The sequence below is a fragment of the Phaethon aethereus genome, assembly GCF_964289735.1.
Source record: "Phaethon aethereus genome assembly, chromosome: 1".
NCBI lineage: Eukaryota > Metazoa > Chordata > Aves > Phaethontiformes > Phaethontidae > Phaethon > Phaethon aethereus.
In genome coordinates, this window is record NC_138575.1 from 87,956,395 (window position 1) to 87,983,955 (window position 27,561).

Consider the following 27,561-nt stretch of genomic DNA (forward strand, 5'->3'; position numbering starts at 1 on the left):
AACCCCAACTCCTTCCCCACCCTGATCTTCCCTACCACATCCTCAGATGGGATCAGCCCATGTACAAAAACTCCACACAGCACCACACCAAGAAACCCAGAGCCCCAAGTTCCAGACTCACCAAGGTGACCTCAGGCATCACAACAAGGCAGCATCCTTACCGGGATCTGTAGAGCGAGGTGGGTTGCAGACCCTCACGGCCTGTCTCCCTCGCCGAGAATGGCTCCCTGCCGGCCAGAAGCCCCTTGTCCCTGTGCGGTCTCCAGTCAGTCCTGCCCGTCCACCCAGCGAGTCCCTTGCTCCCTCTCTGCTCCTCAGCCTCTCCCAGGACTGATCTCCCCATGGGGAGCTGGAAGGCTGTGGACGGGAGGGGTTGGGGGAGGGCTGATTCCAGGAGCAGCATCAGGCAAATTAAATCAGACACCAGAGACTTGGGGAAATCGGATTGGGACGTAATGCAAAGCAGGTGGATGGGGAGGGGTGAAAAGAGAGAGTAGCGCACTGCTCCTGAAGGGAAAGAAACCATCACAGGCGGATTTGACTCCCTCTGTTTATATCAGCAACAAACTAATAAAGTGAAGATTAGCCAGAACAGGCTAGGATTATCATCCACTAGGGCAGGGCTTGCTGCACCTCACGGACCACAGGAATCCCCATTTTCCCAGGGACAGCATACTACTTGTGTCCTGGGCAGGGTGGGAAGAGGGATGGTGCCACCCACAGTGGCCCTGCCAAGAGAAAACCCACGTCAGGGCTGAGGTCACACCCTCTCTGGGCGGCAAACTGCATGGAAAAACAGAACCAGGCACAGGGGCCAGGGGTGGCAAAAGATTTGGTGGCGTGCCTTTTGGCAGCCACTTTAGTGGGATGCTGCGAGGGGATTATCTTGGCCTCAATCTCTTTTAATCTCTCCCGCGGCTTTGGCCCAAGCCCGAGATAAATACCTTTTAACGGATCTCATCTGACGTCAGGAGGCCATCAGTCTAATCACCCAAGCCCCCTTTGGGCAAAGCAAGCTAGAGATGTGGACACTGGCCCCTCAGCCCCCAACATGTCCTCGTCAAGTAGGAACCATCCAATGCCCCCACTAAATCATCAGGACAGACATGTGATTGCTAGGATGTGAGGGAATTTGAAATGCACACATCAAATTGCCTTTTTCCTGTGGCTCTGGGGAGGATGGGAGGCAAAAAGGGTTGCCAATGCAGGTTTCCCAAGCTTCTGTGTCAAGGAAGAGCTGGGATTCAGATTGAGGAAAGACTTCCCTTTCCATGGAGCAAAGGCCCTGTGCCAACAGCGACGATGGGATCACCCACCCACCTCTTATACCACTAGCCCTGGCCCTACCGATTTCTTCCACCTGAACTGTAGCCCGGGTCTCCGTGCACAACTCTCATCAAGGCCTGTGTTTGTCATGACCACAGACTGATCTCTGGCTCTAATGCTTCCCAGGAAAACGGTCACTGCTCTTTTTGATACTCCATATCCACCCCATTCAATTCCTGTTTGGCTGCAATATAATCCCATCTCGCGACACTAATCCCCTGGGCAGTGACAGCAGATTGTCTTTGTATCAGGGTGGTAAATAATAAACAAAATACCTCTTCTGCTTTCAGACGCAATTTGATGCATGGACAGGAAAAAAAAACACAAACAGAAGAGAGGCCTTGCTGCATGAGCACACAGTGCTATTTCCTAAAAGCACTCCCCACCCTTTCCAGGGGTTAGTCATGGCAGAGCTGACTTTCTCTCTTGCTCTCCCCTATTGGAAGTAGCTGGCATCTGGGCAAATACTTCGTTGTCTTTCACTGAGGGCTCAATTTCCTTCCATCGTTTGTTAATTAAATTTCCATCAGCAACAAGCGTGCATGTCTCCCTCCTGCTGTACAGACTCAATCTCCCACCAACATCCATGTCCAGCATTTTGCTTTTATTCCATATATTCACAGTCCCTCACCTTCCCTCTCTCAGACCAGTTGCAAGGTTCTGGAGTTTGTAGGTGCCTAGGAAATTCAGAGGCTTCTGTTTTGAGTTCTTGAATGTGAGACAGCCCTTGCTCCTGAAAGACCCCAAGCTCCTCCTCCTCCCCTCAGCTTTGGCCCTGGATGACCAAGAAGATGGTACTGAGAGGAGCAGGGTGAAGGGAACCTGCCTTCTTACTTCTGAGTGACACAAACACATTGGTGAGGCAGTGAAGAAAGTTCCTGGTGTCACTGATTTTAATACGCTGTTCCTACTCCCATTTTTCAGCTGCTGGGATGTCATAGAGAAGAAAGCTGCATCCCTCCCCATCACTACGGCTCTAGCATGCTAATACACTGCTCCAGGCCCCTGTGGTCCCGGTGCTACCACGGCCTGCCAGGCCATGGTGTGTGCCAGTCCTGCCCCTGAGGCCCCGCGTACTCAGAACTCATCTCTGGCCCGCAGCTCCTTGGGGTGCTGCGTCCTGTCTGAGCCAGGCTTATGTCTCCGGCTCATGGGCCTGGCTCCACTGTTGAGAACAGGAGGCTCTGAGGAGGATCTGCTGCTGTGCTCAGCTCCCTGATGTTCTTCTCCATTGGGTCGGTCCTGCTCCACAGCCCTCTGCTCCATCAGCTCCTCTGCCTTCACCCGCTCCTGCAGCCATGGAGACAGAGATGATGTGAACTCCTCCCTGCTAGGGTCTCGGCCCTGCTCACAGGGGCTGACAAGACACATCTCGTCTTTGCCACATCCATCCAACCCCCCCAGAGCCCATTCTCTCTTGCAGGACCCATCACAGGCTGGCCCCTCCACCAGATGCCTTGTCAGAGGACAACCCCCAGCTGCTGCACTAGGCCCTGCCCCATGGGAAAGCCCACAAGCCATTTTTCGCGGCGATTTGATCCAGCTTGGAAGTATGCATATCCGTTTCTCCAGCATGGTCCTTTACCTGCTCAGCATGCTCCTGGGAGTGTGTGTACCAGAGAGCAACGGCGCAGCGCCTTCCGCGCCTCACTGCCCACACGCCGTGGGGGTTCTCCTTGCCAGAGCTGAAGGCTACTAGCCTCCCACACTTAGGACGCACCTCAGCCTGCCAGGAGAGAGAGAAGAGACAATGAAGCCAGCAGCCCCTGGCTCTGGAGTACACAATCCTTCCACAGACGTCACACTGCCTCTGGGAATGCAGAACAGTGGAGAGCTGCTAGGCATCTGCTGTCAGTCTATGAGCAAGGTAGACCTGGGAGAGGAACAGAGAGAATCAAAGGCACCCACAGACTGCAACAGCCCAGAATATCTCAGCTAAGGAGTTAACCTCTCCTCTGAGATTTGCCTCAATTTGCCTTTATCTGCCCCTATTTGAATCTGCCACAGCACCAGCACTGGATTGTTTCTGGAGTGGTGGGATCCAATAACCAGCTAATTCCCTCCCAGACTAAGTCTCACCCTCTGTCCTCCCTCCTTCATCTGGCTACTCCCAGACTTACTGTGACAGTCACAGTGTCCATTTCAGTGAAGAAAAGACCCCCACCTTGGAAGTCATCATTGAGGTAGAGAATGCCACTGTGGACAAAAAGAAAGAGGACATATGGATGGTGAAGCTTATTCCTCCCAAGTGCTTCCCCATATTCAGTGTCACCGGAGGCTGTGGCACCTGAATGATACCACGGGTTCAAAAACTGCCCAGACCAGTAAACAGGAGAATACATTTGGGGGTGTTAAATACAGTAGTACCTAGGTCAGGGGAGTCCCTGAGCTGCAAGCCACAGGAGGCTAGGAGAGTATGCCAGGGATTCAGCTCTACGTGTTTGTCCTGTCTTGTTTTGGGGTTTTTTTGGGGTTTTTTTTAAATCCTCTGCAGCATGTATCTGTGGCACTGTTGTGACAATGCCCTGGCTTAGATGGACCTTGGTTCTGACCTGGCATGATTTTGTTTATGTTTTAAGATTGTGAATAATCCAAAGCCTGGAAGAGGAGACTGATCAGCAAAGAAAGCCATGTCTTAAGAGTCAAGGAATTTCAGGGTAACATAAGAATAGTCAAAGAGGCTTAGTGCATGCAGAAAAGAAAATTAGAACAAGAAATTTCTTTCCTAATGTTAGACAAAAAGAGAAGTAGTGAGGCCACTGTGCAGTGCAGGTGAGACTACAGTCAACTAGGTGAAATAATGGACGACAAACTACTCGAGTTCCTCTTGTTATTCAATTCAGCTGATAGAAAACGTCAGAGGAACAAGAGAAGTTCATTAATGGGACTGGGAGAAAGAAACAGAAATCAACACTGTGGCTGCTGAAGCGAAACATTAAGGACATAAGGACAGTGAGAGGATTACCAACCCTGAAACCCAGGAAGTTACAGATCTTCTGCCATAGGGTTTTAATAAGACTGAACTCGGGCTGGTAACAGGACTGGAGAAAAGCAAGGATAGCTCTCACATGCACAGAGGCAGGAGGGAAGGGATAATGGTTGAAGCATAAACAGGCCTGTCAGCCTGACATCAGCATTCTGCCGGACTTTAGACTCTGTTTCTGGGGAGAAGGATAATTGAAGGACAAGAGGTAAATAGCAAATGGTCTTAAAATGTAACATGGGGGTACTAAAAGCAGATTGAGTTAGTCACACAATCTTTGGCAAAACAGTTGATTTCCCAGGGAAAGAAAACACGCTCGATCTCAGCAGTTTGGACTCTGGTAAAAGTCCTCAGAACAGTGCCACTAGAGAAATTACTAATGAACACAGAGACAATGAAGAAGAGTGCATGAGCAGCACACAGTGACTAGTGCACCACTGGCACCGGAAGGAGTACTGTTTGCCTGGAGGAGGACCACTGGGACTCTTGGGCCCCTGGACCTGATCCTGTTCAATAGTTTCATTAATGACTGCAGCACAAATACACAGAAGACATCTAGGAAATTTGGAAATACACAGAAGACGTCTAGGAAGTCTGGAGCACAAAGTCCTCTTTCAAAAGTACAGTGGAATAGCTCAGCCCTTGTGAGTTGGTTGGTCAATCACAACTAACTCTGTAAAAGGACAGGAATATTCCTGGAAATAGTTCAGTGGCATAGATCCCAGGAAGGTATTTTAATATATATTCAAGTAGAAGTCAGAGAAGCCCACTACCCAGGGAGGAGTGAGGTGACAGGACAGCTTTCCCACAGGAGCTCTTTAGAGATCTAACCAGTTACATGACAGAGCCTGGTAACTTTAAAATCTGACTATACCAAGTCAACATCTGTATCAGAAGAGAAACAGACTTGATGATACTGGAATTCTGTCTATGTCCCACAGCCTTACTGTAGCCTGCTCAGAGAAGATTTCTTCTCTGGGTACAGCTACCACTCAAAGAAAAGGCAAGTAAGATTTCTGGATGCAAATAAGATCCCAGGGATGGGATAGGAGGAATCAACTGTAGTGAACTGACCTCTTTTGGCTGCAGTGTGCAACAACTGTCACCGTCTTTAAAATGTATTTCAGGCTCTTTTGCAGAAGACTAACAAATCCTGCCATGGGCTGGAGAAAAAAAAAAATCTCACACGGAATGGAAAAACCCAACACAAAGTATTGTTTTCACACAAAGTGAATGCTGAGAAAGATGAATGAGCGAATAGCCACCAAAACACACTGACCGCTCAAACAAAATAAATCCAAGGAGCCTAGTTCTCCCTCTCCTGTAATGCATGGACAATGGAGGAGTAAGACTGTGAAAGACGGAATGTGGTTAAAAGGAATGGCTTGTCACAAGTGCTGGAAGTGGACTGCAGTACTGTGATAGACCCACAAGAAAACAATCTGATGTTCAAGCAGCCTTCCAGCCTCATTCTGGTCTCTGTTAATGTTGGCTGTGGGGAGGGAGAGGGGAGAAAGGGCAGATCTTGGAATCATAGACTCATTTAGGTTGGAAAAGACTTCTTCCCAGCCCAGAGAAGGTGTTTTATACCTCGTTCTGTAGCCACTGATGCAGCCTTCTGCCTGATTGTTACAGTCCTGGCTGGCTTTGAGCCAACAACCCATCACCTGGTTTCTATAAGCTAAGTTCATCCTCTGATGGGGCTGAGGAGACATTCTGATCTCCACATGATCTAATGCAGGTCCCCTTCTCTCACCTGTAGTCCCTGTACACATAGGCAGGTGGTTCTCTCCAGCACTCTTGCCCCTCAGGATCCAAGAGACAATTATCAGCATGGACAGGATGACTAAGATCCATGCGACCTTCCTGTTCCTCTGAAAAGTGAAGTTACAAAAAAGAATATGGGCATTTTCAGTTGCAAGAAAGAATAAGGCAGAGAGAAAGGGGCACAGTGAGAGTAAAGGTAAGACAGTCTCCTGAGACCACATGTCTGGGACTGAGGAGACTCTCCAGGAGACAGGGACTAACAGGGTGAAAGATACTTTACCCTCTACAGCTGTGCGGCACACAAGGTGTGTGAATGAGAAATAGAGTTTCTTTCCAGGAGTAAAATAGGACTCTATGATTTTCCGTGATTTCTCACTGGCCTGCAGAAGCAATCTGGCATCTCTCCAGTCCACGTCCCCATTCTGGGACAGCTACAAGTGAAAAACAAGCCTGTTAGAATACTTACACACAAAGACACTGTAAGAAATGATACACATACACAGTACAGAAGAATAGACCTGTGTAAAGTCCTTTGGTCACACACATAAGACAAGAGCATGTTTTCTCACACAAATATAAGTCAGGAGTACACCTGCACAGCAACAGCAATTCTTTCCCTCTCCTCAGCACATGATGCCACATCTGGAATGCAGCTTCATTTTGGGTCCCCCAGTACACAAGGGACACTAGCAAACTGGAGCGGTGAAGTGTCTTAAGATGGCAGGGGTGCTGGAGCACATGACTTAGAAAGCTGAAGGAGCTGGGTTTCTTCAGCCTAGAGAAGAGAAGGCCAAAGAAGGATCTAACTACAGTCTCCCGTCACCTAAAAAGGGGTTATAGAGAAGATGGAGACAGTCTCTTCTCAGATGGACATACTGAAAAGAAAAGAGGCAGCAGGTGAAAGGTGCAGCAAGGGAAATTTTGGCTAAATATAAAGGAAAATTTCATCCCCTCAAGAGTGGTATAGCACTGAAACAGTGCCCAGAGGGGCTGGGGAATCTCCACCCTTAGAGATGTTCAGGACTTGCCTGCTCAAAGCCTTGAGGGATCTCATCTAGCTTTGGAATTAGCTATGCTGTGAGAAGGGTGTCAGACTAGACATCTCCAGAGGCTCCCTCCACCTGAATTTACTCTCCAATTCTAAGCTAAGCATGTCTGCAAGACTATGCACAGGGACAAGCAGCAACCCCGAAACCCTGTCTCCCAGGAGAGAAACCACTTGTCAAGCCCTCCATGGACAATGTGCCTGAACGTGATTGTGGAGGAAGAGGGTCAGGAGAGACTGCACATATGCTTGCGAGGAAGATAACACACCCATGACCCCAACCAGAGTGCACTTCACAGAAAAAAATGCTCGGGTGGCAAACACTTTACAGACGATCAAGAAGGCAGCAGACTCACAGAGCCACTTACTTGCATGGCCTTCAAAACAGTTAACCCTTCAAATCTCTCATGTGGGGTGTGAGGCGACCGTCTTGCTCGGTAGCCATCTCCTGCTTCTCCTGCTGCCTGGAACAGAAGGATACAGATGACATGCATTAGGCTGCTATCTCTCCTCCATGGAAACACTACAACCCTGCCTGTTGAGGAGGAAAGTACGTACACAAGAGCTCCTACAAGACCCAGGCCTCACCTTTGTCAGCCGGAGAAGGTCCTTGCACTCCGACTCTGTCAGCACTCTGTCAAACACAACCCTCTGGGTTCCATTCAACCGTTGGGAATCCATCGTGACAGCAATACCCTCAAACGGCAAAGGACCTGTTGAGAGGCAAGTACAGATAGGCATGAGCAAGCTTTGGACAACGATCCCTCAGACACCAACCCCCAGCCTGGACAAGGAAGTGGAGAGACACTATACATTCTCTGAGAAGACAGGACAGTTTCCCCAGAAGTGCCCATTCGTCGCAGACCTGGGCCACTTGCACCCCTCACATGCTTCAGGGGAACCAGAGCATCAGCTGGGGAAGCTGGCCTACAGCAAGTGCTTCAGAAGCCAGCAGAAACTTGGCTCAGACACCAACCCCCAGCCTGGACAAGGAAGTGGAGAGACACTATACATTCTCTGAGAAGACAGGACAGTTTCCCCAGAAGTGCCCATTCGTCGCAGACCTGGGCCACTTGCACCCCTCACATGCTTCAGGGGAACCAGAGCATCAGCTGGGGAAGCTGGCCTACAGCAAGTGCTTCAGAAGCCAGCAGAAACTTGGCTCAGACACCAACCCCCAGCCTGGACAAGGAAGTGGAGAGACACTATACATTCTCTGAGAAGACAGGACAGTTTCCCCAGAAGTGCCCATTCGTCGCAGACCTGGGCCACTTGCACCCCTCACATGCTTCAGGGGAACCAGAGCATCAGCTGGGGAAGCTGGCCTACAGCGAGTGCTTCAGAAGCCAGCAGAAACTTGGGGCTTGCTGGGAGAGCAGCAGGGAGCTGAGGAAAGTTGAGTGCACTGTGGATCACAGCAGCAGAGCAGGTCCAGCCTATTGGGGTGAGGCTCTGGAGAAAAGAAGCAGGTAAACACCTCCGTCAACTCTCCTTTCAATCACACATCTTGTCCCAGAATTATCTCCAGTAAATCTTTCTACTTTCTTTAGCCCCAAAGAGAAGCAACGGGTACTAGTTGGTGATTTGATCTTTTGAACTTTGGCCCTTTCTGCCCCATCCCCCTGACCTCTGGATGGTCAGGAATGCCAAGGCACTCAGGCCCTCAGAATGATCTGCTCTCCCATGTGTCACAGCAGAGAACCACTTCAGGTGACTGCAAGTAAAGACTCCAGGACAGAGAGCTGCAAGAGGCTGTGTGTCCACGCACAAGAATAGAGGACCAGCAAGAACACAGGACTCCGCACTGCAGTCTATAGCATTCAGCCACAAACCATTTGGACTTGTGTTTTTCAGGGAAAGACTTGCCCAAGCCAAATAATCTGTTTCCAGTTTCCATTTCCTCCCCTCTCTCCTTGTCCCCTTTGTTGTTTGAAGTTGGGCTGGTGGAGTTGAACCAGGTTTGGTGTAGACACTCCTGCCACACTGAACAGGGATCTGCATGTCCACAGGCTTGTCACGTATTCAGGCACCACTGCTCTCAGCTTCTCCAGCCACAGTGCTCTTTGAGTTCCCATCCCAGAGATGTACGTGGTGGGATTTTGCAAGATTACGCATGCATCAAAGAAGGAGAAAAGAAACAGTGAGAAGATTTGCTGAGCCATTCGAGTCAGTCTGCATCTATGCTAGCATTCAAATGTCTAAGGATGGAAGAAAAGACAGCACTTAGCCTGGCTGACTGCATCCAAGTCCTTCTTTAAGCTCTTTTACTCACCCCTCTTCTCTATCTCTTCCACATATAGAGTTTCCTGCTTTTGCTTCTCCTGTTCCTCTCTCAGGAGCAAGGGAAAAAACAGAGACCAGGGCTGTCAGTACAGAGAGCTATGCCTAACCCTCCTCTGTGGTAGCATTTTACACCCTTCCTGTTCCGATTTTGCCCATTCCTCAGTAGGTACGACTGTTCCTTGTACTGCCCCTGCCAGTCCACCCCATCCCCTACTTCCAACACTTATATTTCAGTCCTAGTTGACTTGGCCAACCTTACCTGTGTTTCTTCTTTAGGTTTTCGGGAATCAGCTCATCTGGAGTCCAAAGATCCTGTAGGAACAAATGCAGATGGTTCGGTACACAACAAACTTCTCCCACATTGGATCATGTCAAGCAGCCAGTTCCTTGTCCTGCTTCTCCAGTGAGTATCAGGCCAATGGTTCCGGCCTGCTTCTGACGACAGCCAGACTGGGCTAATGCATATGGTTACAGCAGCAACTTCCAACTAACTTTAGTCCTGGAGCAGTGGAAAGGCCTGAAAGATCCACCTCATAAGCACCTGGGGTTCCTTCTCATCAGCATCTGATCCTTTTTGGATCATGTACTACTAATAGATGTGTCACTCTGGGACATAATTTAGTGGGCGTGGTGGTGTCAGGCTGATGGTTGGACTTGATGATCTTAAAGGTCTTCCCCAACCTTAATGATTCTATGACTCTATGAAGTGAATTCTGGCAACTGTCTTGCTGAAATCAGGGCAGGAAGATTAAGATGATACCGTTACTTACAGGGTCATTAAAAGTTCCTCCTAGATGCTCCACTGCATAATATATCAAATTCTTCTCCATCAAAGATCTCTGCACATAGTGTTGAATATTCTAAGGAAGCAAAGAGGCTGTCAAACAACCACCCCACAAAAGACAACCGCATCCCTGTCCAGGGCAGAAACCTGCCCCAACACACTGCTGTGCAATATGAAAGGCCAGTTCTGTCCTGAAGGGACCCTGCCTGGTACAGACTATAAGTAAACTCAGGCTCCAGTTTCTTTGGTCCTGGACTTGGCACACATCTGCAGTGAAACACGTTTCCCTTTTTGTCTCCTGGATTGTGATCCTGTCATATGGGACAGGGGAGGGCCAAAAATTACAGACCTAGGTTTCTAAGTACCTCTCTGGCTGTGACAGCTGTGTCCTCTCCCAGTTCTGTGCGATACTGTTTCATTTTCTCCAACATTGGCTCATCCGTGGGATAGAAGAGCAAGTAGGAAGCAGCACATTCAGCAGCCAGTGCCTGGTTCCCAACTTGGGCAGGGACAGAACAGAACAAACAGGTATGTCTCTCAAAGACTTGATGTTAGCAGCAAATATGGATAGGCCAGCAGCACCCAATGTCCCAGTCGGGATCTGGCAGCAGGAGGCCTTACACTGAGTACACATCAATCCCGGCCTAGCTGGGCCTCTACCCAACAATGGGCAGAGAATACAGGGAATGAGCCTGGTGAAGAATGGGCCAACTTTCAGTACTTATTGGGAGCTCATTCAGAGGAGACAGAGAAAAAATAAGTATATATTTGGAAGAAAGACAGTCCCACCTCCCTCACCCAATAGATATAATGAGTTGTCTGGAGGCTTCTTTGAGATACAAGTTTTACCAATGGCCTGACAGAGGAGATAAAAGACAGGTGGGCCAGTGTGGGAAGGAGCAGAGGTATCTAAGAGAAGAGCTAAGGGATGTGTGAAAGTGACAGGGTGACAGGATGACCAATGTCATGACAGGCCATCAGTTCAGCAAGGGCAGGCAGGGCTGACTCAGAAGGAACACCACTGTTGAGATGAGATGCACATGCATGCTCTGATAGGAAGTGGGGGCCTGGTCTGGAGCCACGTACTGAAAAGTAGAGTATAAAATACACAGCAGATGGTTGGAGCAAGGACTTGAAATGGAGAGTGCTGGAGGAAAGAAGAGGGAACAGCCATACATTGCAGAAGCTGCACAAGGAGACTGAAGTGGACCACAGGGGACTTTGCCCAAGGTGGCTGCAGGCTTGAGGAAGAGAAGAGAGCTTCTGGGAAAAGTCAGGTGGCAGAAGCGGGGAGAGAAAGGTAGAGCTCAGGTCAGTGTGCCACCTCTCCCCATGACATGCTGCCCTTCAGATCCAGAGGCAAAGGGCAAGTTTAGGGGTGCCACAGCATCATCTGCTGGGATGTGACTCTGCTCACCTTGATCATAGGCAAACTGCAGTAAATCAAGATGAGAGGGTATGAAATCTTCCGTGGCAGAAATCCGCCCCGGCTTTGTGGCAATTTCAAGGACACACTGCTGTCTGCATTTCAAAACCTGAATATAATGGGCTGCAAGAGAAAGGAGCAAGAAAGGCAGTAGTTCACACTTCTTCCAGACAGGAGTGCCTCAAAATGGGGCATGTCCATGTCCACATGGCCTTCCTACCCAACCCTGCATGCCTCTAATGCTACCTGCAATGGCTTCGTACAGGCCAGGTTGCATCTCCTCCTCCTCCTCGTCCTCATCCTCCCGAGGCCCTTCACACAGGGCGCGACACTCTTCTAGTGCTGACAGCGTCTCTGTGAGTGACTCCTCCAGCCTGACCACAGCCTGCAGGTACTCATCTGCATTGTAGTGCTGCACACCAGCCTCATATGCTTCCTGTGAAGGACAGATCCGGGCCCCGCATCAGTGTGGGTGACACCAAAGGACGCCCAGAGACTTTGAGTCACGCACAGGGTAGTACTGACATCTAGGGGCCTGCCTGGGGCTGGCATGCACAGCGCACCACACAGTGACAGCAAATCTTCTGGACTTAAGCCAAATATACTTCTCCGAGGCCCTGCAGCCTGCTGTAACTATCATCAGAAAGTTCCTGTGGCACACTTGCAACGGTTTGTCTTCACCCTGAAGAGAAAGCTTCAGGCAGACCTTATTGCAGCCTTTCAATATATAAAGGAGGCTTGTAAGAAAGATGGAGAAAGACTTTTTGCCAAGGCCTGTAGTGACAAGATGAGGAACAACAGTTTTTAACTGAAAGAGGGTAGATTTAGATTGCACATAAGGAAGAATTTTTTTATGATGAAGGTGGTGAAACACTGGAACAGGCTGCCCAGGAAAGTTGTGGATGCTCCATCCCTGGAAGTGGTCAAGGTCAGGCTGGACAGGGCTTTGAGCAACCTCATCTAGTGAAAGATGTCCCTGTCCATAGCAAGGGGGTTGGACTAGATGATCTTTAAAGGTCCCTTCCAGCGCAAACCATTCTGTGATTCTATGTATGGGGGCCCAGTCTCAAACCATGGCCCTTGCATGGGAATGGATCAGGGCCCCAGACTGGTGCCTAAGATGGGCTAAGGGCTGCTGACACCCGGCTCTGCACCGAACCCTCACCCAGTGTGGTGTAGCCTCCAGGTCCCGGAAGTTATTTGACTTCACCCCTGACATACGCCGGTACTTTTCTATGTCCTCCCGCATTTGGAGGTGCTGTGGATTAGCAACGAAGAAGGTATGAGCGGCAGACACGGCCTGATCCAACTTCTTCAGCTGTGGAAAAAAGGCAGCAGCTCCTGTCACACTCCTGTGGGCCTGCTTCTCTTCAGACCCACCCCTTGACCCAGCTGCTCCCCGGATTCACCCACATGCCCCAACAGTCCGTGCCCCGTTGCCCCTCATCTCCCCGGCAGAGCCGCGCACAGCCAGCACCCTGCCTCTGCTGAGAGAGGCCCTCGGGGCATGCCCGGGGCTGGCGACCCCCAGCCACCTGGGGAGAGCCCACCCCGGGGGGTCCCTCGCCGCCCCCGGGCCGGTCCCGGTCCCCACCTGGAAGAAGGCCACCTGGAGGTAGTTGTAGGGCTCCCTCTGCTCGAAGTCGCGGCGGATGGCGTGGCTGGCGCGGTGGGCGGAGGGCGCGGCACCCAGCCGGCGCCCCAGGCAATGCTGCAGGCAGTCGGCGCGCTGCAGCACCCGGCCGAAGAGGGCGGCCTCCCAGGGCCCGGCCCCCGGTGGCCCGCCAAGGAAGGCCGCCTCCCGGCGGCAGACGGCGCGGCAGGCGCGGCGGGCCGCCCGCAGCCCCGCGTAGCTGTGGAGGGCGCGCTGCAGCAGCTCGGCCGCCCGCCCCCAGTCCCGGGCGAAGTAGGCCCGCACCCCGTCCGCGTACAGCAGGTCGTAGGGGACCAGGCGGCTCGGGGACGTGGCGGCGGCGGCGAGGAGGAGGCAGCAGAGGCAGAGGAGGGAGGCCATGGCCGAGCCGCCGGGGAGGCGAAGGAGAGGGGGTCCGGGGCGGGTAGGCATCCTGGCGGGCCCCGGACTAGGCCCACCCAGGGGGCCGGGCCGGGCGGGCCGGCGGGCGGTGCCGGGCCGGGGCCGCGGTGGGCGGGCGGACATCTGGGCGTCCACGTGAGGGGAGAGGGCCGCTGCCGGCTCGGGCCCCGTCCCCATGTCTTCGTGGGCGCCTGGACCAGCCCTGTGCGGGTCCTGCAAGGGCCAGCAGAGCCCCGGCACCTCGTTGTCTGACGTGGTCCTTCGTCCAGGCGGCCGCCAAGCATCTGCCAGCGCTAACCCTCCCTTTGCACGGGTCCCCCAGACGCCTCATAACAGGGTACAAATTAATCTATCAGATTCCATGCTGGGGACAAGGCATGCTTTGGCAGTTCATAGATCAAGTCCCATCACATGGAGATGCCTTTCAGAGGTGAAGAGCTACCCATCTCCCACAGCCCCACTGATGCGGCCCCCCCCCTTGCCCTTGGCTGGAACTACAGCCCGCAGCGGGCAGGAGGAGACCCATACTACCTCTGCACCTCCCTTCCGAGAGAGATTTGAGCAAGGCAGGAGCCTGCTCCAGACCTCATGGCTCCCAGCTTTGGCAGTGTGGGCAGATGGGGACCTTGCCCAGGGAAGGCTCTCTCAGCTTTCCTGTCTGGGTAAGAAGTTTGGGCCATCATGTTTAACGCAGAGTTCACAGTGGAATCAACAGCTTGCACCACTGAAATGAGATGTTATGGGTCGGGGTCTTTTTGTAAAGAATTTAATTGTTCTCAAGCCTGGGGTTCCCCCAAAACTATACCTTTTGCTGAGCTATCTTACAAACCACAGAGGCCACTCCTGCTTACCTCTAGGCAGCCTAAGTCTCCCCTGGAAGAAACCACAGGAAAACTTTTCACCCAGTCTTCTGTGATGACTCCTTGATATGGGCTTCATTCCCTTCCCTGGGCTGCTAAGCATCTGCTGCCTTCCAGATGCACTGACAAGAAAGGGATGGAGAGGGAGGAAAGGAGCCTCGCATGTTCCACATTTCCCTTCCAGAAGCCTGTGAAGCTTCATTAAATATTGGGCCAGTCATTTTGTTTCTATGGAAACAAAATTATTACTAATACATTATTTTAAAAACAGACACACGATTGACACTCCAAATATAGAATTTTAATACCATTCTGTGCCTGCCTTGTCTCTCAGGGCAGAGCAGATGCGAGGGTGGAGATCACAAAGGGATGGGACTGGCAAGGGTGCCAACTGGCAGTGGCAGCAGTGGGTGTGTTTGTAACCTGAGAGCAGGCACAGGCTGTCTGAGTCCGTCAGTAGGGTTCCGTTCTGCAGGTCTGTCCCACTTCTTTTTCCCCCACCAGCGTGGGGTGCCATGTTTCCTGCCTGCTGGCGAGAAAGATGAGAATGCAAATTAGTGATCGGGACAAAGGGAGCACTTGAAGTTTTATTTAAAAATCATGATGGCACTGATTGTTTTTGATGCTGTCTCTCATAGTTTGGGATCCTGGAAGGTCTGTGCCTCGCAGGCCTCAAGGGTCCTTTCATGTGGCATCTGCTCTCCGTCCTGCAGATGCCAGACTTCGTTGCCAGCCAGTGAACAGCGCCGTGGACGGTCGGCGTTCTCCTCCTCTCTGCTGCCAAGGGAGAGGCGGCGATCACGGCGTGATGCAAGCGGGAGACGGGAGTGCCGTGGGCTGCAGGCTGGGGTGGGTTGTGGCGTCTCGTCGATGAACGTGGTGATCTCATCTCTGAAGAAGCAGGCGCTGGAGCTGGAGCCCCGGGGCATCAGCCCCCCTTCCAAAAACTGCCGTAGCGTTGTCAGCTCATCTTCTGGGGGCCGCCGGCGGTGCTGGTAGTCATGCAGCTGAGGAGGCAAGAAGCCGGGGCCCCCAGGCTTGTGGGGGGTGGAAATACGGATGTCGTCAGATGAAGACCACTTGTGTAGGAAGGATGGAGCAGAACGGTGGGCGGAAAAGATGTTAGTCTCATCATGTGACATTCTCCGGGAGATAGGGACCTGGAAAACAGAGAAGGAAGAAGGTGATGGAAGACTTGAAGAGACAGAACAGAAGGGGAGTAGCTGAGGCTTTCTCAGAGAAGAGAGTCAAGAGGACACAAAGATGTGGGAGACTGACAGAGAAGGAAGTGGGTTTGTGGGGCTGCCCCTGCTAGATCTTGGCTCACCTGCAGGTAGTGCACCTTATCCTGGGGCAACAACATGTGGTGCATGGGTAGCAGCTTGATGTCCCGGGAGTCCCGCCTCACAGCTGCAGCACCATTCGCATCAAATCTCACTTTGCAGATCCTGCCATCACCATAATCATCACACACACCATCTGTTGGCAAAGAGGAGAACAGCAGTCAACACTTTTCAGTCAGAAGTGTTAACAGGGCACCTGGATGCCATCCTAACACTTGTCTGACTTCTGCTGCTCTACTTGCAACCCTCAGGGCTCACCACTGAACAAGAACCTTGTCTTTCTGCTTGCAGCGGTACTAAAGGACCCAGAGACTGCCCCATTTCTTCTGTCTCGCTTTTGAATTGCCCACTGCCAGAACCTGGACCTTTGGATCAGTGAGTTGGGCCAAGGCCTAGTGTCTCCCTTTTGTTGTCGTTTGGCAGCTGTACACATCATCTCTACTCTTGCATCTACTGTGAAGGATGTTGCACTAATTCTTCCTGAATGCTAGTGAGTGGCAGAGCCTTCTTCAGAATAAACTTTCTCATGGTTGCTGGCTCCAAGCTATAGCATGAATCCTACCTAGCCACCCACACCACCTCTCCCATGTCCTTTTCCCAAGGCAGACCCCTCTTTCTTCTGTAGTCTTTTGAGGAGGGAGTTAGTGAAGAAAGGTGACTGTGGGGTGGTGAGGGGCTTACCGTCATCTCCATCTTCCTCAGACATGATAGCCACACACTGCTCCCATACAGTGCGGAGATCTGCTCGGTAGCGCTCACAGGACCAGATGAAGGAGGGGAGCAGCAGGGTCTGCACCATGGAGCACCAGAGCACAGCCAGGACCATCCAGGTGGGGGCCGTATCGTAGCGCAGGCTAAAAAAGCTCACAACCTTTCAGGTGAGAGAGAGAAACAAAGTCAAGAAAGAAGACAGAAGTGGGGATCAAGGGAGAAAGATAATGGGATTCAATTCTGTAGTAGAACGTGAGCTGTCAGTAAAGTATTCATCAAGTAATTAGCCCATGCCCCTTTGAAAAATTGTTCCTGGGGTGTTACCCTGGGTTTGCTGGAGTATATTCTGAGCAGTCATATCTCTAACATGAGACTTGGTGCATCCCTTCTTCCCCATGCTCATTATGAGCTAGAGCTAAATAGGTGCTACCAAAGGATGCAGCCACTGGAAAAAAGCTGTGACTAAGCCTCTGTTCTCCTAATGTTTCCCTTTGAGAACTTCCCCAGCTCTCAAGTTTTGCAGAGAATCAACCAGCCAGCCAAAACCTGAATGCTGACTACAACCATACAAGCAGAAGGAAAAAGAAAACTGTGACAGCTTTTAAAGCTGGTGTATCAGTTCTCCAGAAGCAAACTGGAGAAATGGAAATTGCATTGTTTTTACAGAGGTAGATATCCCTGTAAGTCTGCAGAAAATTTCCTCTCCAATCTCCTCTTAGCCACTTAAAACTTTCACAGTGGTTTTAGCTGTGTGGTGTGTATTCCCCAGGCTTAGACCTGTCTTAAGAAAATGCTGCTGCGGAAGGATGAGAGAATTAGTGCAATCTTTTTAAAACCGTCCCTCAGAATAACACAGATTCAGATGCGACAGCTCTGTGGGTGGTGGACAGAAGACAGAGTTTCTTCTCTAAAACTTGAGAGAAACAGAAATCTAGCTTAACTGCAGACTCTGTGAAGGGAAAGGGAGAACTTGCTGCTTACCAAGATGGGCACCCCAGTGAGAGTGTCATACAGGAAGACAATAGCGCTGATGAGGTTGGTCATCTGCAAGGAGGTCTTGGCTGACTCAGAGCCATCCAGTGAAGACCTCCTTTTGCCTCGTACATCCTCCACTACAATGGCTGGCACATTGAAAGTGGTGTGTGCTGATGAAGAACAGGATGATGCTTCCTCTGCCCTCTGATGGCGGCACTGCTGGCGTCTTCTGTGTGCCCACAGGGTCTGGTAGAAAGTGATACCCACACACACCAAACCCATGACAATTCCTCCGAGCAGCAGAAGGCTAAAGCAGACACCGAAGCCCAGCCCTATCTTGCTGACAATGAACTGGCAGCCACGGGCATAGTAGCGCTCGCCATTGTTGTGCCAGCCGATGGAGGGCAGGGTGGAGAGGATGAATGATACCATCCAGATACCCATGACTGCATGCAGAGCCTGCTTCTTGGCATTGCTCAGCCGGTAGTTGACTGGCCATCTCACCATCCACATCCGGTGGTAGGAAAGGGAGGCCACTGTGAAGCAGGTGGCCAGTGCCAGGGTGTAATATGTGGAGACAAAGACCTTGCAGATGCTTTCATTCCAGTCGTAGTCAGAGGACTCACGCCGCAGCTGCACCACGGCATAGGTGGTGAGGGGTACTGCTGCCATAAGGATGTGGGTCCCAGCAAGGAAGCACAGCAGCAGCTCCAGGGGCTTGTGTTTCTGTTGTTTGGCCGTGATGCTGAGGATAATCCAAGAGTTTGCCAACAGGGCTAACATCCCACATGCCAGCCACCAGAGTGAGTTGTTGTGCAAAGTGGACTCTGATTCAGAGTCCCCCATGCTGCCACCCCTGCTAGGCTTCACCCTGTCCCTGCTGCTGGGATTCTGTAAGACGGTGAGTGGGATTCCACACTGGGGGAGCCACGTTCCTCCTCATCTGCTGCTGCCACTGCAATGTGACGTGTATGCACGCTGGAGGGGTTCCTCAAGGCATTGCCACGAGGTGCTAGGCAGAACAGCTGTCAACTCTGTCTCACATTCAGCCCTCCCTTTCCCTGCTGTTTGATTATATTTCTTTCCCTTGCTCTAACTTTTTCACCTGTTTTTTCCCTTGTTCTCTTTCTTTTTCTTTCTTCCACCTTCTTTCTCTCTCTTTCTCATGAACACTTGCCAGTGCTTCTTCCCTCACTCGCTCAGGCTCACTTTTTTTTTCCCTCCCCATCTATTTCATCCCCCTCCTCCACTCTTCCCCCGAAGAAAAAGCTCTCCTTACTTCATGTGCCGACCAGGCACCTTCTGTCTCAGGGACCACCTTCTCCTGGGACTGGTGAAGGCCACATGCAAACAGGGACTGCTGGGACTCCAAACGGCTTGGCAGTAGCAGGTGCCTGCTGCCCAATGTCCTAGTGAATGAGGAGCTAGCCAAGAGTTTCAGAGATGACAGGAGGCAGGACGAAGGTCCTGCAGAAATGGTGAGGTCAGTGCATACACCGTGTGTAATCCCCTTCTCCCCAAATGCCACGCTTGTGGCCAGGTAGAGGTTCCTGCCAAGGCTGTCAGAGAGCTATCAGCGGAGAGTGACGGGTGGGGAACAAGATTCAGAGGGTTCCCTATCCAAGGCCTCACAGCACTCTCTCTACATTGTCCTTTTTGCTGTCCTCCAGGGCTCAGCCTGCTCTTTCAAGCTTCCCTGCACAGCGCAGGGCAGAGCTGGCAAACAATAAGGAGATGGCAGGGAGGGGAAGATCCTTTTCAAAGGTTCCCTTGGAGATTCAGGGCACGAGGTTCACTGTAGAAGAGAGAAAAGAGGAAAAAGTAATTTAAGATCATTCTATCTCCCCAGATCTCTCTCTCTCTCCCCTTGCCCACACAAACACCTTGTCATGATTTAGGCTGCACAGAGCACTCCTTGTGTCTTTCAGGGAACAGAGAGCCAGATTTGCACCAGTCCCTGCATACATCAGCCCAGACTCTGTACCCCAGCAACTCCTTCCAGCACTGCTGAGACACGCTGTGCTCCCTGCCTGGAAGTCTGAAGCTCCCCACCCAAGGCGTTACTAATGCCATTTCTGTAATGGAAGGCCTGATCTGCATTGCTCCTTGCCATTCCAGTCCTGCCCTCCCCATGTACCCGCTGCAATACCCCTCACTCCTGCTGTACAGCTCCCACAGCTCCGCCAGTCTTCGGACCTCAGCTTTTCTCCACCAGTGCTCTGGATTGTAACCTGCCGCTCCCATCCCGTCCCACCCATGCAACAACCTGCCATGCCACAGGCTTGAAGCACAAGTCTTTTGGCCACACACCTTGCCCACTTAGCGCGCTTCTGCTAAAGCAGCTCTGGTCTCCAGATGCCCCACGGCTACAAACCCAGCGAACAAGACTGCTAACCCAGTCCTGAGACTACTCACCTTTGCCAGTGACCCCTGCTCCTGCTAGCTCAGACCCCCTCTCCTGTCTTCGTCTTAGAGGACGCCCAAGCAGTATATTCCAAGAAGGTATAGGCCTGCTCTGCACCTTGACCAGAGCGGATGTGAACTTAATCTTTCTGTGGATGGATCAGTAGCCCCCAGGCTCTGTTCCCACCTCTCCCCTTCCTTCTGCTTGTCTGTATTTTCTCACCCTCTCTGTAACCACCTGAGGCTTTCCCTCCTTTTCTCCCTGCTTGGAGCAGTTTGTTGGGAGCGGATTGATGCCCCTGTTCTGCCCTGGTTCATCTTTTTCCCCGCAGTGCCATCATGCTTGCAGCTAGGCCTGTGGCCCCTGGAGACAGCCACAAAGCTAGCCGGCCCTGGTAATCCCAGGGGAACAAATTTCCTTGCAGCATCTCCTTCTGCCACCCTTCCCACCCGGCTTGTTCTGGTGGCCCACGCTGTTCCCTCGATGAGGCAGGAACCCTCCCGCCTCTGCAGGCTTTGGGGCCCAATTCTGTCCCGAGCTGCGATCCTCTGGATCCCGGAGCTGATGCAGGGTGGCCAGGTCGGGGAAACCCGTCCACGACTGGCCCTGCTCTCTTGGCCTGAGCCCCCCGCCCCACCCCACCGCCCATCCCACTGGCGCGGGGAGGAGAGACTCCCGGGGCTGGCGGATCAGGGGAGGGCAAGGGCGGGGAATCTGAGGGGAAGATGACCCAGAATAATTGCGAGGAAGAGCGGAGAAAACTAGGGTGCCGGGGGATGCGGCCGGCCGGCCCGGGGCCGAGGTGCGGTGCTGACCCCGCCGCCCCCTCCCTTTGCTCCCAGCCCGGCAGCCTGGCCACGGCCGCGGCTCCCACGGCGGCCGGAGGGGCGGAGGGGGGCCGGGCCGGGCCGCCCGGTGCCTCGCCCGGCGCCTCGCCCGGCGGCCGCGACAGAGCGAAGCGGCGCAGCCGACCGGGGCTGGGCTGGGCCGGGGCCGCGGAGCCCGCGGGGAGCCCCGGGGCGCGGCTGTGCCCGGCGGCGGCGCCGCCCTGCTCGCGGCGGAGCGGAGCGGGGGCCGGCGACGGCGGGGGCCGATCGCGGCGGCGGCGGCGGCGGCGGCGGTGGCGGGGGCCGGAGGGACCCATCTTACCTCTCGCTGGAGCAAGCGCTGCCATGGCGACGGGCGCCCCGCGCGGCGGAGCGCGCCCCTGCCCTGCTGTGCCCGTCCCCGGCCCCGGCCGCCGCAGCGGACGCCGCAGGCAGCCGCCCCGGCCCCGTGCTCCGGCCATCCGCCAGGCGGGGCGACGGCGAGGGGCGAGGGGCGGGGAGCGCCGGCGGGAGACGGCGGCGGGAGCACCGCCGGGCCGAGCAGCCAGGGGGCGGGCCGGCCGGCGGGGCGCGGGAGCCACCGCCCCGGCCCCGGCCCCTCCCGGCGCCCGGGCGCCCGCGGTGATGGTGCAGGCGGGGGCCAGGGCGGGCCACGGCCAGCTGTGCCGGGGTACGCGCGGCTCCCGGAGCTGGTCTTGGCCAGGGCCCAGTCGCAGGGGCTGCTGCTGCCGGGCCCCGGGCCGCTGCCCCTCGTACGCATCCCTCCTGCCGCACGGGGTGGGCCCGGCCGCCCCCAGGTGCCAGGCTTCCATTCCCACAGATGACGCGTTATGAGGAGGCACCCTAAGAGATGTCGGGAGGATGGGTGCTGGCGTGAGGGGAAAGGCAAAGAGCTAACAGAGCGGCCTGCAGGGCATGCTTGGAGAGCAGGCTGCCCAGGACACCTGCTGCCCAGGGTGAGCCATGGTGGCAGAGCTGACTCAGTTTGCTCAGCCGCTGTGATGGCCTCTTCCATCACCAGCCAGCATAGCTCCCACAAACAGGGAAAGGGGAAGAGAAGGAAGGAGATAAAGCGGGAGTAGAGCTCAGGGGAATGGGCTGGTCATGTCAGAAGGGTAGAGCTCCCTCTCCAGCTGCATCACCTCAGTGAGGGCAATCCTGGCTAGAAAGTCTTCACAAGGCAACGGAGATCTCATTTTCCTCAGCTACTGTCTTGCCACTGAAGTGAAGGCACCAACACCTTCCTTCTCCTCATTCCCTTTTGGAACTGATGTCTACCAAAATCTCTATACTCCTTTCCTCTATTAGAACTGGGCTGGGCTGGCAGTCCGTGTTTCTGGACAGTTAGGTTGCAGCTGCATTAGCACCTCAGTTTGAATCAGGAGAACATGAACAATTTAGGTGAAAGGACCTGCAAGATAAGTGACAAACAGGCTCTGAGGACTACTGCGAATTCAGCTCTGCTTTGGGCTTGGGTTAGTCTGAAGTAAGCCCCCAGACATTTACAGCATGGCCACAGCACGCCGTAAGTCCTCAGCATCAGCTATTTTCTTCTACACATCTGCTCCTGTTGCATCACCTGTTTGCTAAAGTGGACCTGACCTTATGGATCCAGGGTCTGCTCAGCTTTATTACCCTCTCTGACAGGGCAGATTTCATACATCATTCTAAATACTGTCTGAGGTATCCCAAGTGCCTTGGATACCAAGGAATTTCAGCTGAGGTTTGTATGGTCAGCAGAAGGAGAGACTCCTGAGTAAGAAAGCTGGTGGTACTGCTGTTTCTCAGGCCCAGAGGCAGCAGCAAAGGCAGTTCCAGAGGTATAAAAGAGATCAGATCTGAGGCAAGACCTATTTGCATTGCACTGGCTGTTGTGACTGGGGCCTGTTTTAGAGACAGTGAGTAGAATCAGCAACCACTAGAAAAGATCCGGCTTTGCATTGAGTAGGTGATGAGAGGTATTTTTGAACAAGGTGGGTGGCGACGATGCTGCTGTGCTGTGGCTATTCTTTGGCATGCAGGGACTGCCACAGTGGAACAGCCCCGAGGTGGTTCATCTCGGCGGCCAGTCCAGCAACAGCAGGAGCCAGAGACATGAGAAGGGACAATTATGGCCCCCCTCAATCGTTTCTTTTCAGGTCCTATCATTTGCGAGAGGTTTATGCCTTGAAGTGAGAATGCAAACATTTGTGCAGCTCCAGTTGTGTCATTTGTATGAATTGCTTAATGTGATAACTTCCACATTACCACCCTCTTCTGATTCAGAAGTTGAGTCTCCTTAGTGTGAGTTGTTAGCCTGCCTGCGTGGGTGAATAAATCCTCTTGTTATCTCAGGGAAATGGCGAACCAAGCTTCCGGCACTTTCTGCGCTGCCTGCCTGCCTCAGCTACACTCAGGTAGGAACATCCTGCAGTCTCAGGGTGGCATCTCTTCATGGCTTGGGCTACACCTGACAGTGATCAGTGAGCAGAGCTGGATGGAGACAGGTCCTCCTATCTCGAAGAGGCTTCTTGTGTTTGCAGATGTGGCTGTGTTCTTAGTTTGAATGAAAGCACAAAACTGAAGATTTCCTGTTGAAGCGGAATGAACTCTGTGGGAAGGAGAAGAGCATTTAACCTAGGGCTGTGGTACTCCCAAGCAGATGCTAGTGCATTCATCTATCTCTCTCATCTAAATGAATTTCAAAGACTGTCTGTATTTGCCTAGGATTTCCATACACCTGGCTTAACTGGTTTTGATAAGTGGTGGGTCGCAACTGCATATGTGCTATATATTGACAGTGCACATGCAAAGGAGCACCAATGCTCAGATCTGGAAATCCTGAAGCCCCACGATGCAAGGTTGCCTCCGTATCTAGGAAGTCCAGGCTAGAAATGAGATCCCCTCCAGGCCCATCTCCTAGAAGGACTCACAGAGCTGGGACAGATTTTTAATTCCTACAGAGCCAGGCTGGACTCCCGACTGGTGACCTGCTATCTGAAGGCTCAGTACATCATTAGAATATCCTAAGGCATCCAGGCCTGAAGAAACACCACTACTACAATGTCAGGGTAAGAAATGTTTTCTGGAAAAGTTCATTGCATAAAGATCAGTTATTTCTGGACAGCAGCTCTGCAGTTCCAGGGAAATGTTCTTCCCAGAGGTGCCCTGGATTCTTACAGGAACAGGGCTTATTAAGCAAGAAACAAACACCGGATTCATAAAAGCAAAAGCATTAACAGAATAGCCATATTGACTCCACGGGACTTTGCTGGTTTGCAGCTCTTACTCGGGACTTTGGTAGTGACCATGGGAGGTTTCACACATGTTTCTCGCAGATCATGAACGCAATTAAATCCATCCTCAGAGCCCCAACATGGTTTACACAGCCTCTTGTGAGGCTACGCTGGTGTGCTGCAAGCAGGTTTCCTGGCATCCTTCCTGGCTCTTTGAGCAGGGTGTGGTTAATGACTAGGAAGAATCCAGCCAAGCAGCTACGTTAGCATATTCCTTCAGAAAGGACAGTGACTGCAACGTAGATTTGTCATATCCAAACCTTAGATTCTATTTCCAGCACTGTATGGAAAGATTTAGTGAGATTTCTCAGATAATTCATCTTCAAAATGGCAAGTGATAATAGCTCACATGAGGGGACAGACAACTAACGCTGGTCATGAGCTACACAGAAATATTAAGGGCTTGCAATGTAAAAATTGGGATTTGAACTTGTGGATGCTTGCTTACAGCTGAATGTTTTGCCTTACGCAACTGGGCACCTTCTAAAAGATTTTTTTCTTCTGTCACATACCTAAATATTTGTATATGATACTTTTGTTGAGAAAAGGAAGTACCAGGGTAGGCTTGTCAAATACATGGTTGTTATTAAGCTGTGTGCCGTTTAGCAGAGGTTTATATATCCTCTTGCTTCCCCCATTCCCCTACCCACCCAATGTAATGCTTTGCATGTTCTTCTCTTCTGTATGTTACTGACCCCTTTTTCATCCCTCCTGCCCTTGTGGCCTCATAGATATCCCAGCACAGTGAGTTCCAGTGTGTAAAGAATGTAAAAATGTCATTTCAGAATTTAATTATGCCACTTTCCAAAATTACCAAACACTTACTTGTTTGTTCTCATACACAGAAAAGATAATTAGGAGCTCTTGAATAATTAATCTGGGAACCTACGATATCTGGAAGGAGCTGAAACAATTTCTTTTCTTTGGATTTGTAACACGGAATCACAATTTTCATTTTACCACTTGTTCCCCTAGCTTGTCTAGGTATGTCTGAGGTTTCTCAAGAGCAGAACAATCTTTCCTTAATTCAAAAATAGCCTGGGATTTCAGGAGCGCTGCTGACATGCTGGATGCAGCTGGCCTGTGCCAGGGAAGCTCTCTGGCCCTCCGTGTTGTTCCAGGTGGTGTGGTGGCCCCTCTGGAGCTGTGGTCCTCACAGAGGCAGTGTCACTGTTACTGCTGTTCATCTCCAGGACCTCACCCCCAGCAAGCCGCCTCTGAGCACAGCACACAGAGAAGCTCAGAGGAGACTTCCCAGCACTGGAGCCTGAAACAGGCACTTTGACACCAGGTGCTGAAGCGTTGAGGAGCTGGGGTTTCTCCTCTCTTCCCTTTTGATTCCTTGCCAGCGACGCAGTCTCTGCCACCACCTCTTAGTCTGCTATTCTCTAATTCTCCAAATCTGGAAGCACCTCTAAGGCTTGGCCAAGCTGGCTAGAAAATTAACAGGAGGAGAGCCAAAGGCTTCTTCAGAGGGGATACTGGGGAAGGATGCTGACACACATGAGGCAAAGGCAGCTCGCCGTGGTTTGGAGGGATTGCTCGGATGTGGGCGCCCTAACAAACCCTGGGGTCCCTCCTAGTAAACATGCACTTGGGAATACTCTCAGAAAGGAACCAGTCCAGAGCTTAGCATCTGCAAGGGTCTGGTACTCCTACTCTATCCTCATATCTAAGAAGGGTAAATGGAAGCTACTCTCTCTCTGCAGCTGCATTAGGCTGATGAGGCACTCAAAGGGATGCTGAAAGCTGTTCTTTTTTCTCCTCCCTGAGATAAAAAGATAGAAGAGGCTGAAGTGCACAGCTTCTTTCCTTCTAGAGCTTGGGAACATGTGAAGGAACACATAGGGTCATCTGGCTCTGAAGGCTGAGGGATGTGAGTGCTTCGCTGCAGAGCCCGGGGGGACCATAAGTCACGTGGACTGCCTCGGCAGATCCGGGCTGACAGCATCCACCGAAGCACTGCCTCGCGTTGCACTCAAAGGGCAGAAATAAACTGGGAAGCAGGAAGGGCTTGGGGAGGTACGGCTATGGGCCGGGGTTATTTCAGCCCATGTGTTTCTGGTTCAGCAGAACTGGACAGAGCAGTATATCCTTGTCTGTGTCCAAGCCCCTTCCTCCACTGGAGCAAGCAGGTCTGTGGGTCCTGATAGGGGACCATGCATTGGAGATGAGTCCAAAGGACTGAAGCATGTACTTTTTCACTTCTGCAGCCCAGAAGCATGAGGAACAGTAGTACCAGAAAGACCAACATGTTAGGGAAAACCAGCACTTCTCAGTTTTTTCTAAACTCTTTCTTTCCCTGATGTTTCTACATCACTGCACAGAGCTCTTGCTGCCATTGTCATTTTGTAAGTATTGCCATGTATGCCTTTCTGAGTCCTACCATCATCTCAGGGCTGCTCTGATGAGCTCTCACCACATGATAAAATATGTCTGTCACTGTGTTTTCTGCTTTGTAGAGTTGTGTATCGCTGTGGTTTGCATTTGAAGAGGAATTATTCCATTGTATAGTGTACATACACCCTCGTCCCACTTAGCAAAGGGAGAAGTCCTCAATGCGTCCTGAGAAGGAGGACCAGGATACATGCAACAGAGCCTGTAAAGCCCTGGGATGCCACAAGGAAGGGACCACACAAAAGTGATCTGGTAGGGACACCTGGCTTTTCATCTCTGTCTTCAATGCCGCACAGGTGCGCTGTTGCCACAATGCTACCCACTGCACAAGGCTGTAAGACAGTGTGTCGTGTCAGAAAGAGAGTGTGCTGCTGTATTACCCCAGGCCTCGGCAAGATGTTATGGCTTGTCCACTCCACATGAGGACCCGTTAGGTACATCTACGTCGGCACTTATGTTTTGCGCAAGCTTGTTCTTATCTGGCCTGAACCTCCACCTCCTTACTGCCTTGAAGCCCGCGCTGAAGCTTTCAGCATTGCACTCAGATGGAAAGCAAAGCCCATCTAGGACTCACTCTGTGGATGACTTTTCTCTCAATCAGGGCAGCCTGTGCATCTAGAGAACAAAGAAGGTCGTCATGTGAAAAGATACAGACAGGAGAGCTGCCAAAAAAGAGATTTATGAGATAGGAGCCTAGAGTGGTTTGTGCTTGCAGGTGAGTTTCAAGTAGAGTAGGGCAGGGTCATGACTGATCAGGAGACCTACTTGAGGAAATGTGCAGTGTTGAGGAAGGCTTGTCATTTTTGTTATGCCCATCCAGATGGGAGAACTGCAAGCTGTGCATCTGTGGATGCGGCTGTGCACTTACAGGCATCCCAGTGGCACCATCATGCCCGCTGTAACACCAGCCAGGACACCTGGAAACAGGTGGAGGGACCTTCTGCATCGATGGTGAATCAGTCCCAGCTGTGATTTGGGACACAGCCTTTCGTCACTTTTGGGGACTCGGCGTGCCTTTTCCAGCCCCTGGAAGAGAGCAGGACTGGGGTTGCTGAGCTAAGGGTTGCACATCACACGGTGCCACTCCTCCCCCCATGAGAGGACCAGCCTGTCTTGGAGA

The 27,561-nt window shown here is 52.2% G+C and overlaps 2 protein-coding genes across 2 annotated transcripts; both read right to left on the reverse strand.

The window, feature by feature from the left end:
* Positions 1–2,348: 2,348 nt before the first annotated feature.
* P3H3 (prolyl 3-hydroxylase 3) lies at positions 2,349–13,628 on the reverse strand (the record flags this gene model as incomplete). Its single annotated transcript, XM_082014059.1, has 15 exons — positions 2,349–2,616; positions 2,912–3,052; positions 3,447–3,522; positions 6,066–6,183; positions 6,357–6,507; positions 7,490–7,585; positions 7,710–7,834; positions 9,394–9,452; positions 9,664–9,716; positions 10,175–10,264; positions 10,554–10,687; positions 11,606–11,737; positions 11,861–12,050; positions 12,780–12,932; positions 13,209–13,628. The coding sequence occupies 15 exons, from the start codon at positions 13,626–13,628 to the stop codon at positions 2,404–2,406; spliced, it is 2,151 nt and encodes a 716-aa protein (XP_081870185.1). The 3' UTR covers positions 2,349–2,403.
* A 1,513-nt stretch (positions 13,629–15,141) lies between these two features.
* On the reverse strand, positions 15,142–18,987 carry GPR162 (G protein-coupled receptor 162; the record flags this gene model as incomplete). Its single annotated transcript, XM_082014175.1, has 4 exons — positions 17,545–18,987; positions 16,534–16,723; positions 15,837–15,988; positions 15,142–15,669 (listed from the first exon to the last, which is right to left on the reverse strand). Exons 1-4 carry the CDS (start codon positions 18,382–18,384, stop codon positions 15,142–15,144), a joined length of 1,710 nt encoding a protein of 569 aa, XP_081870301.1. The 5' UTR covers positions 18,385–18,987.
* Positions 18,988–27,561: the final 8,574 nt, after the last annotated feature.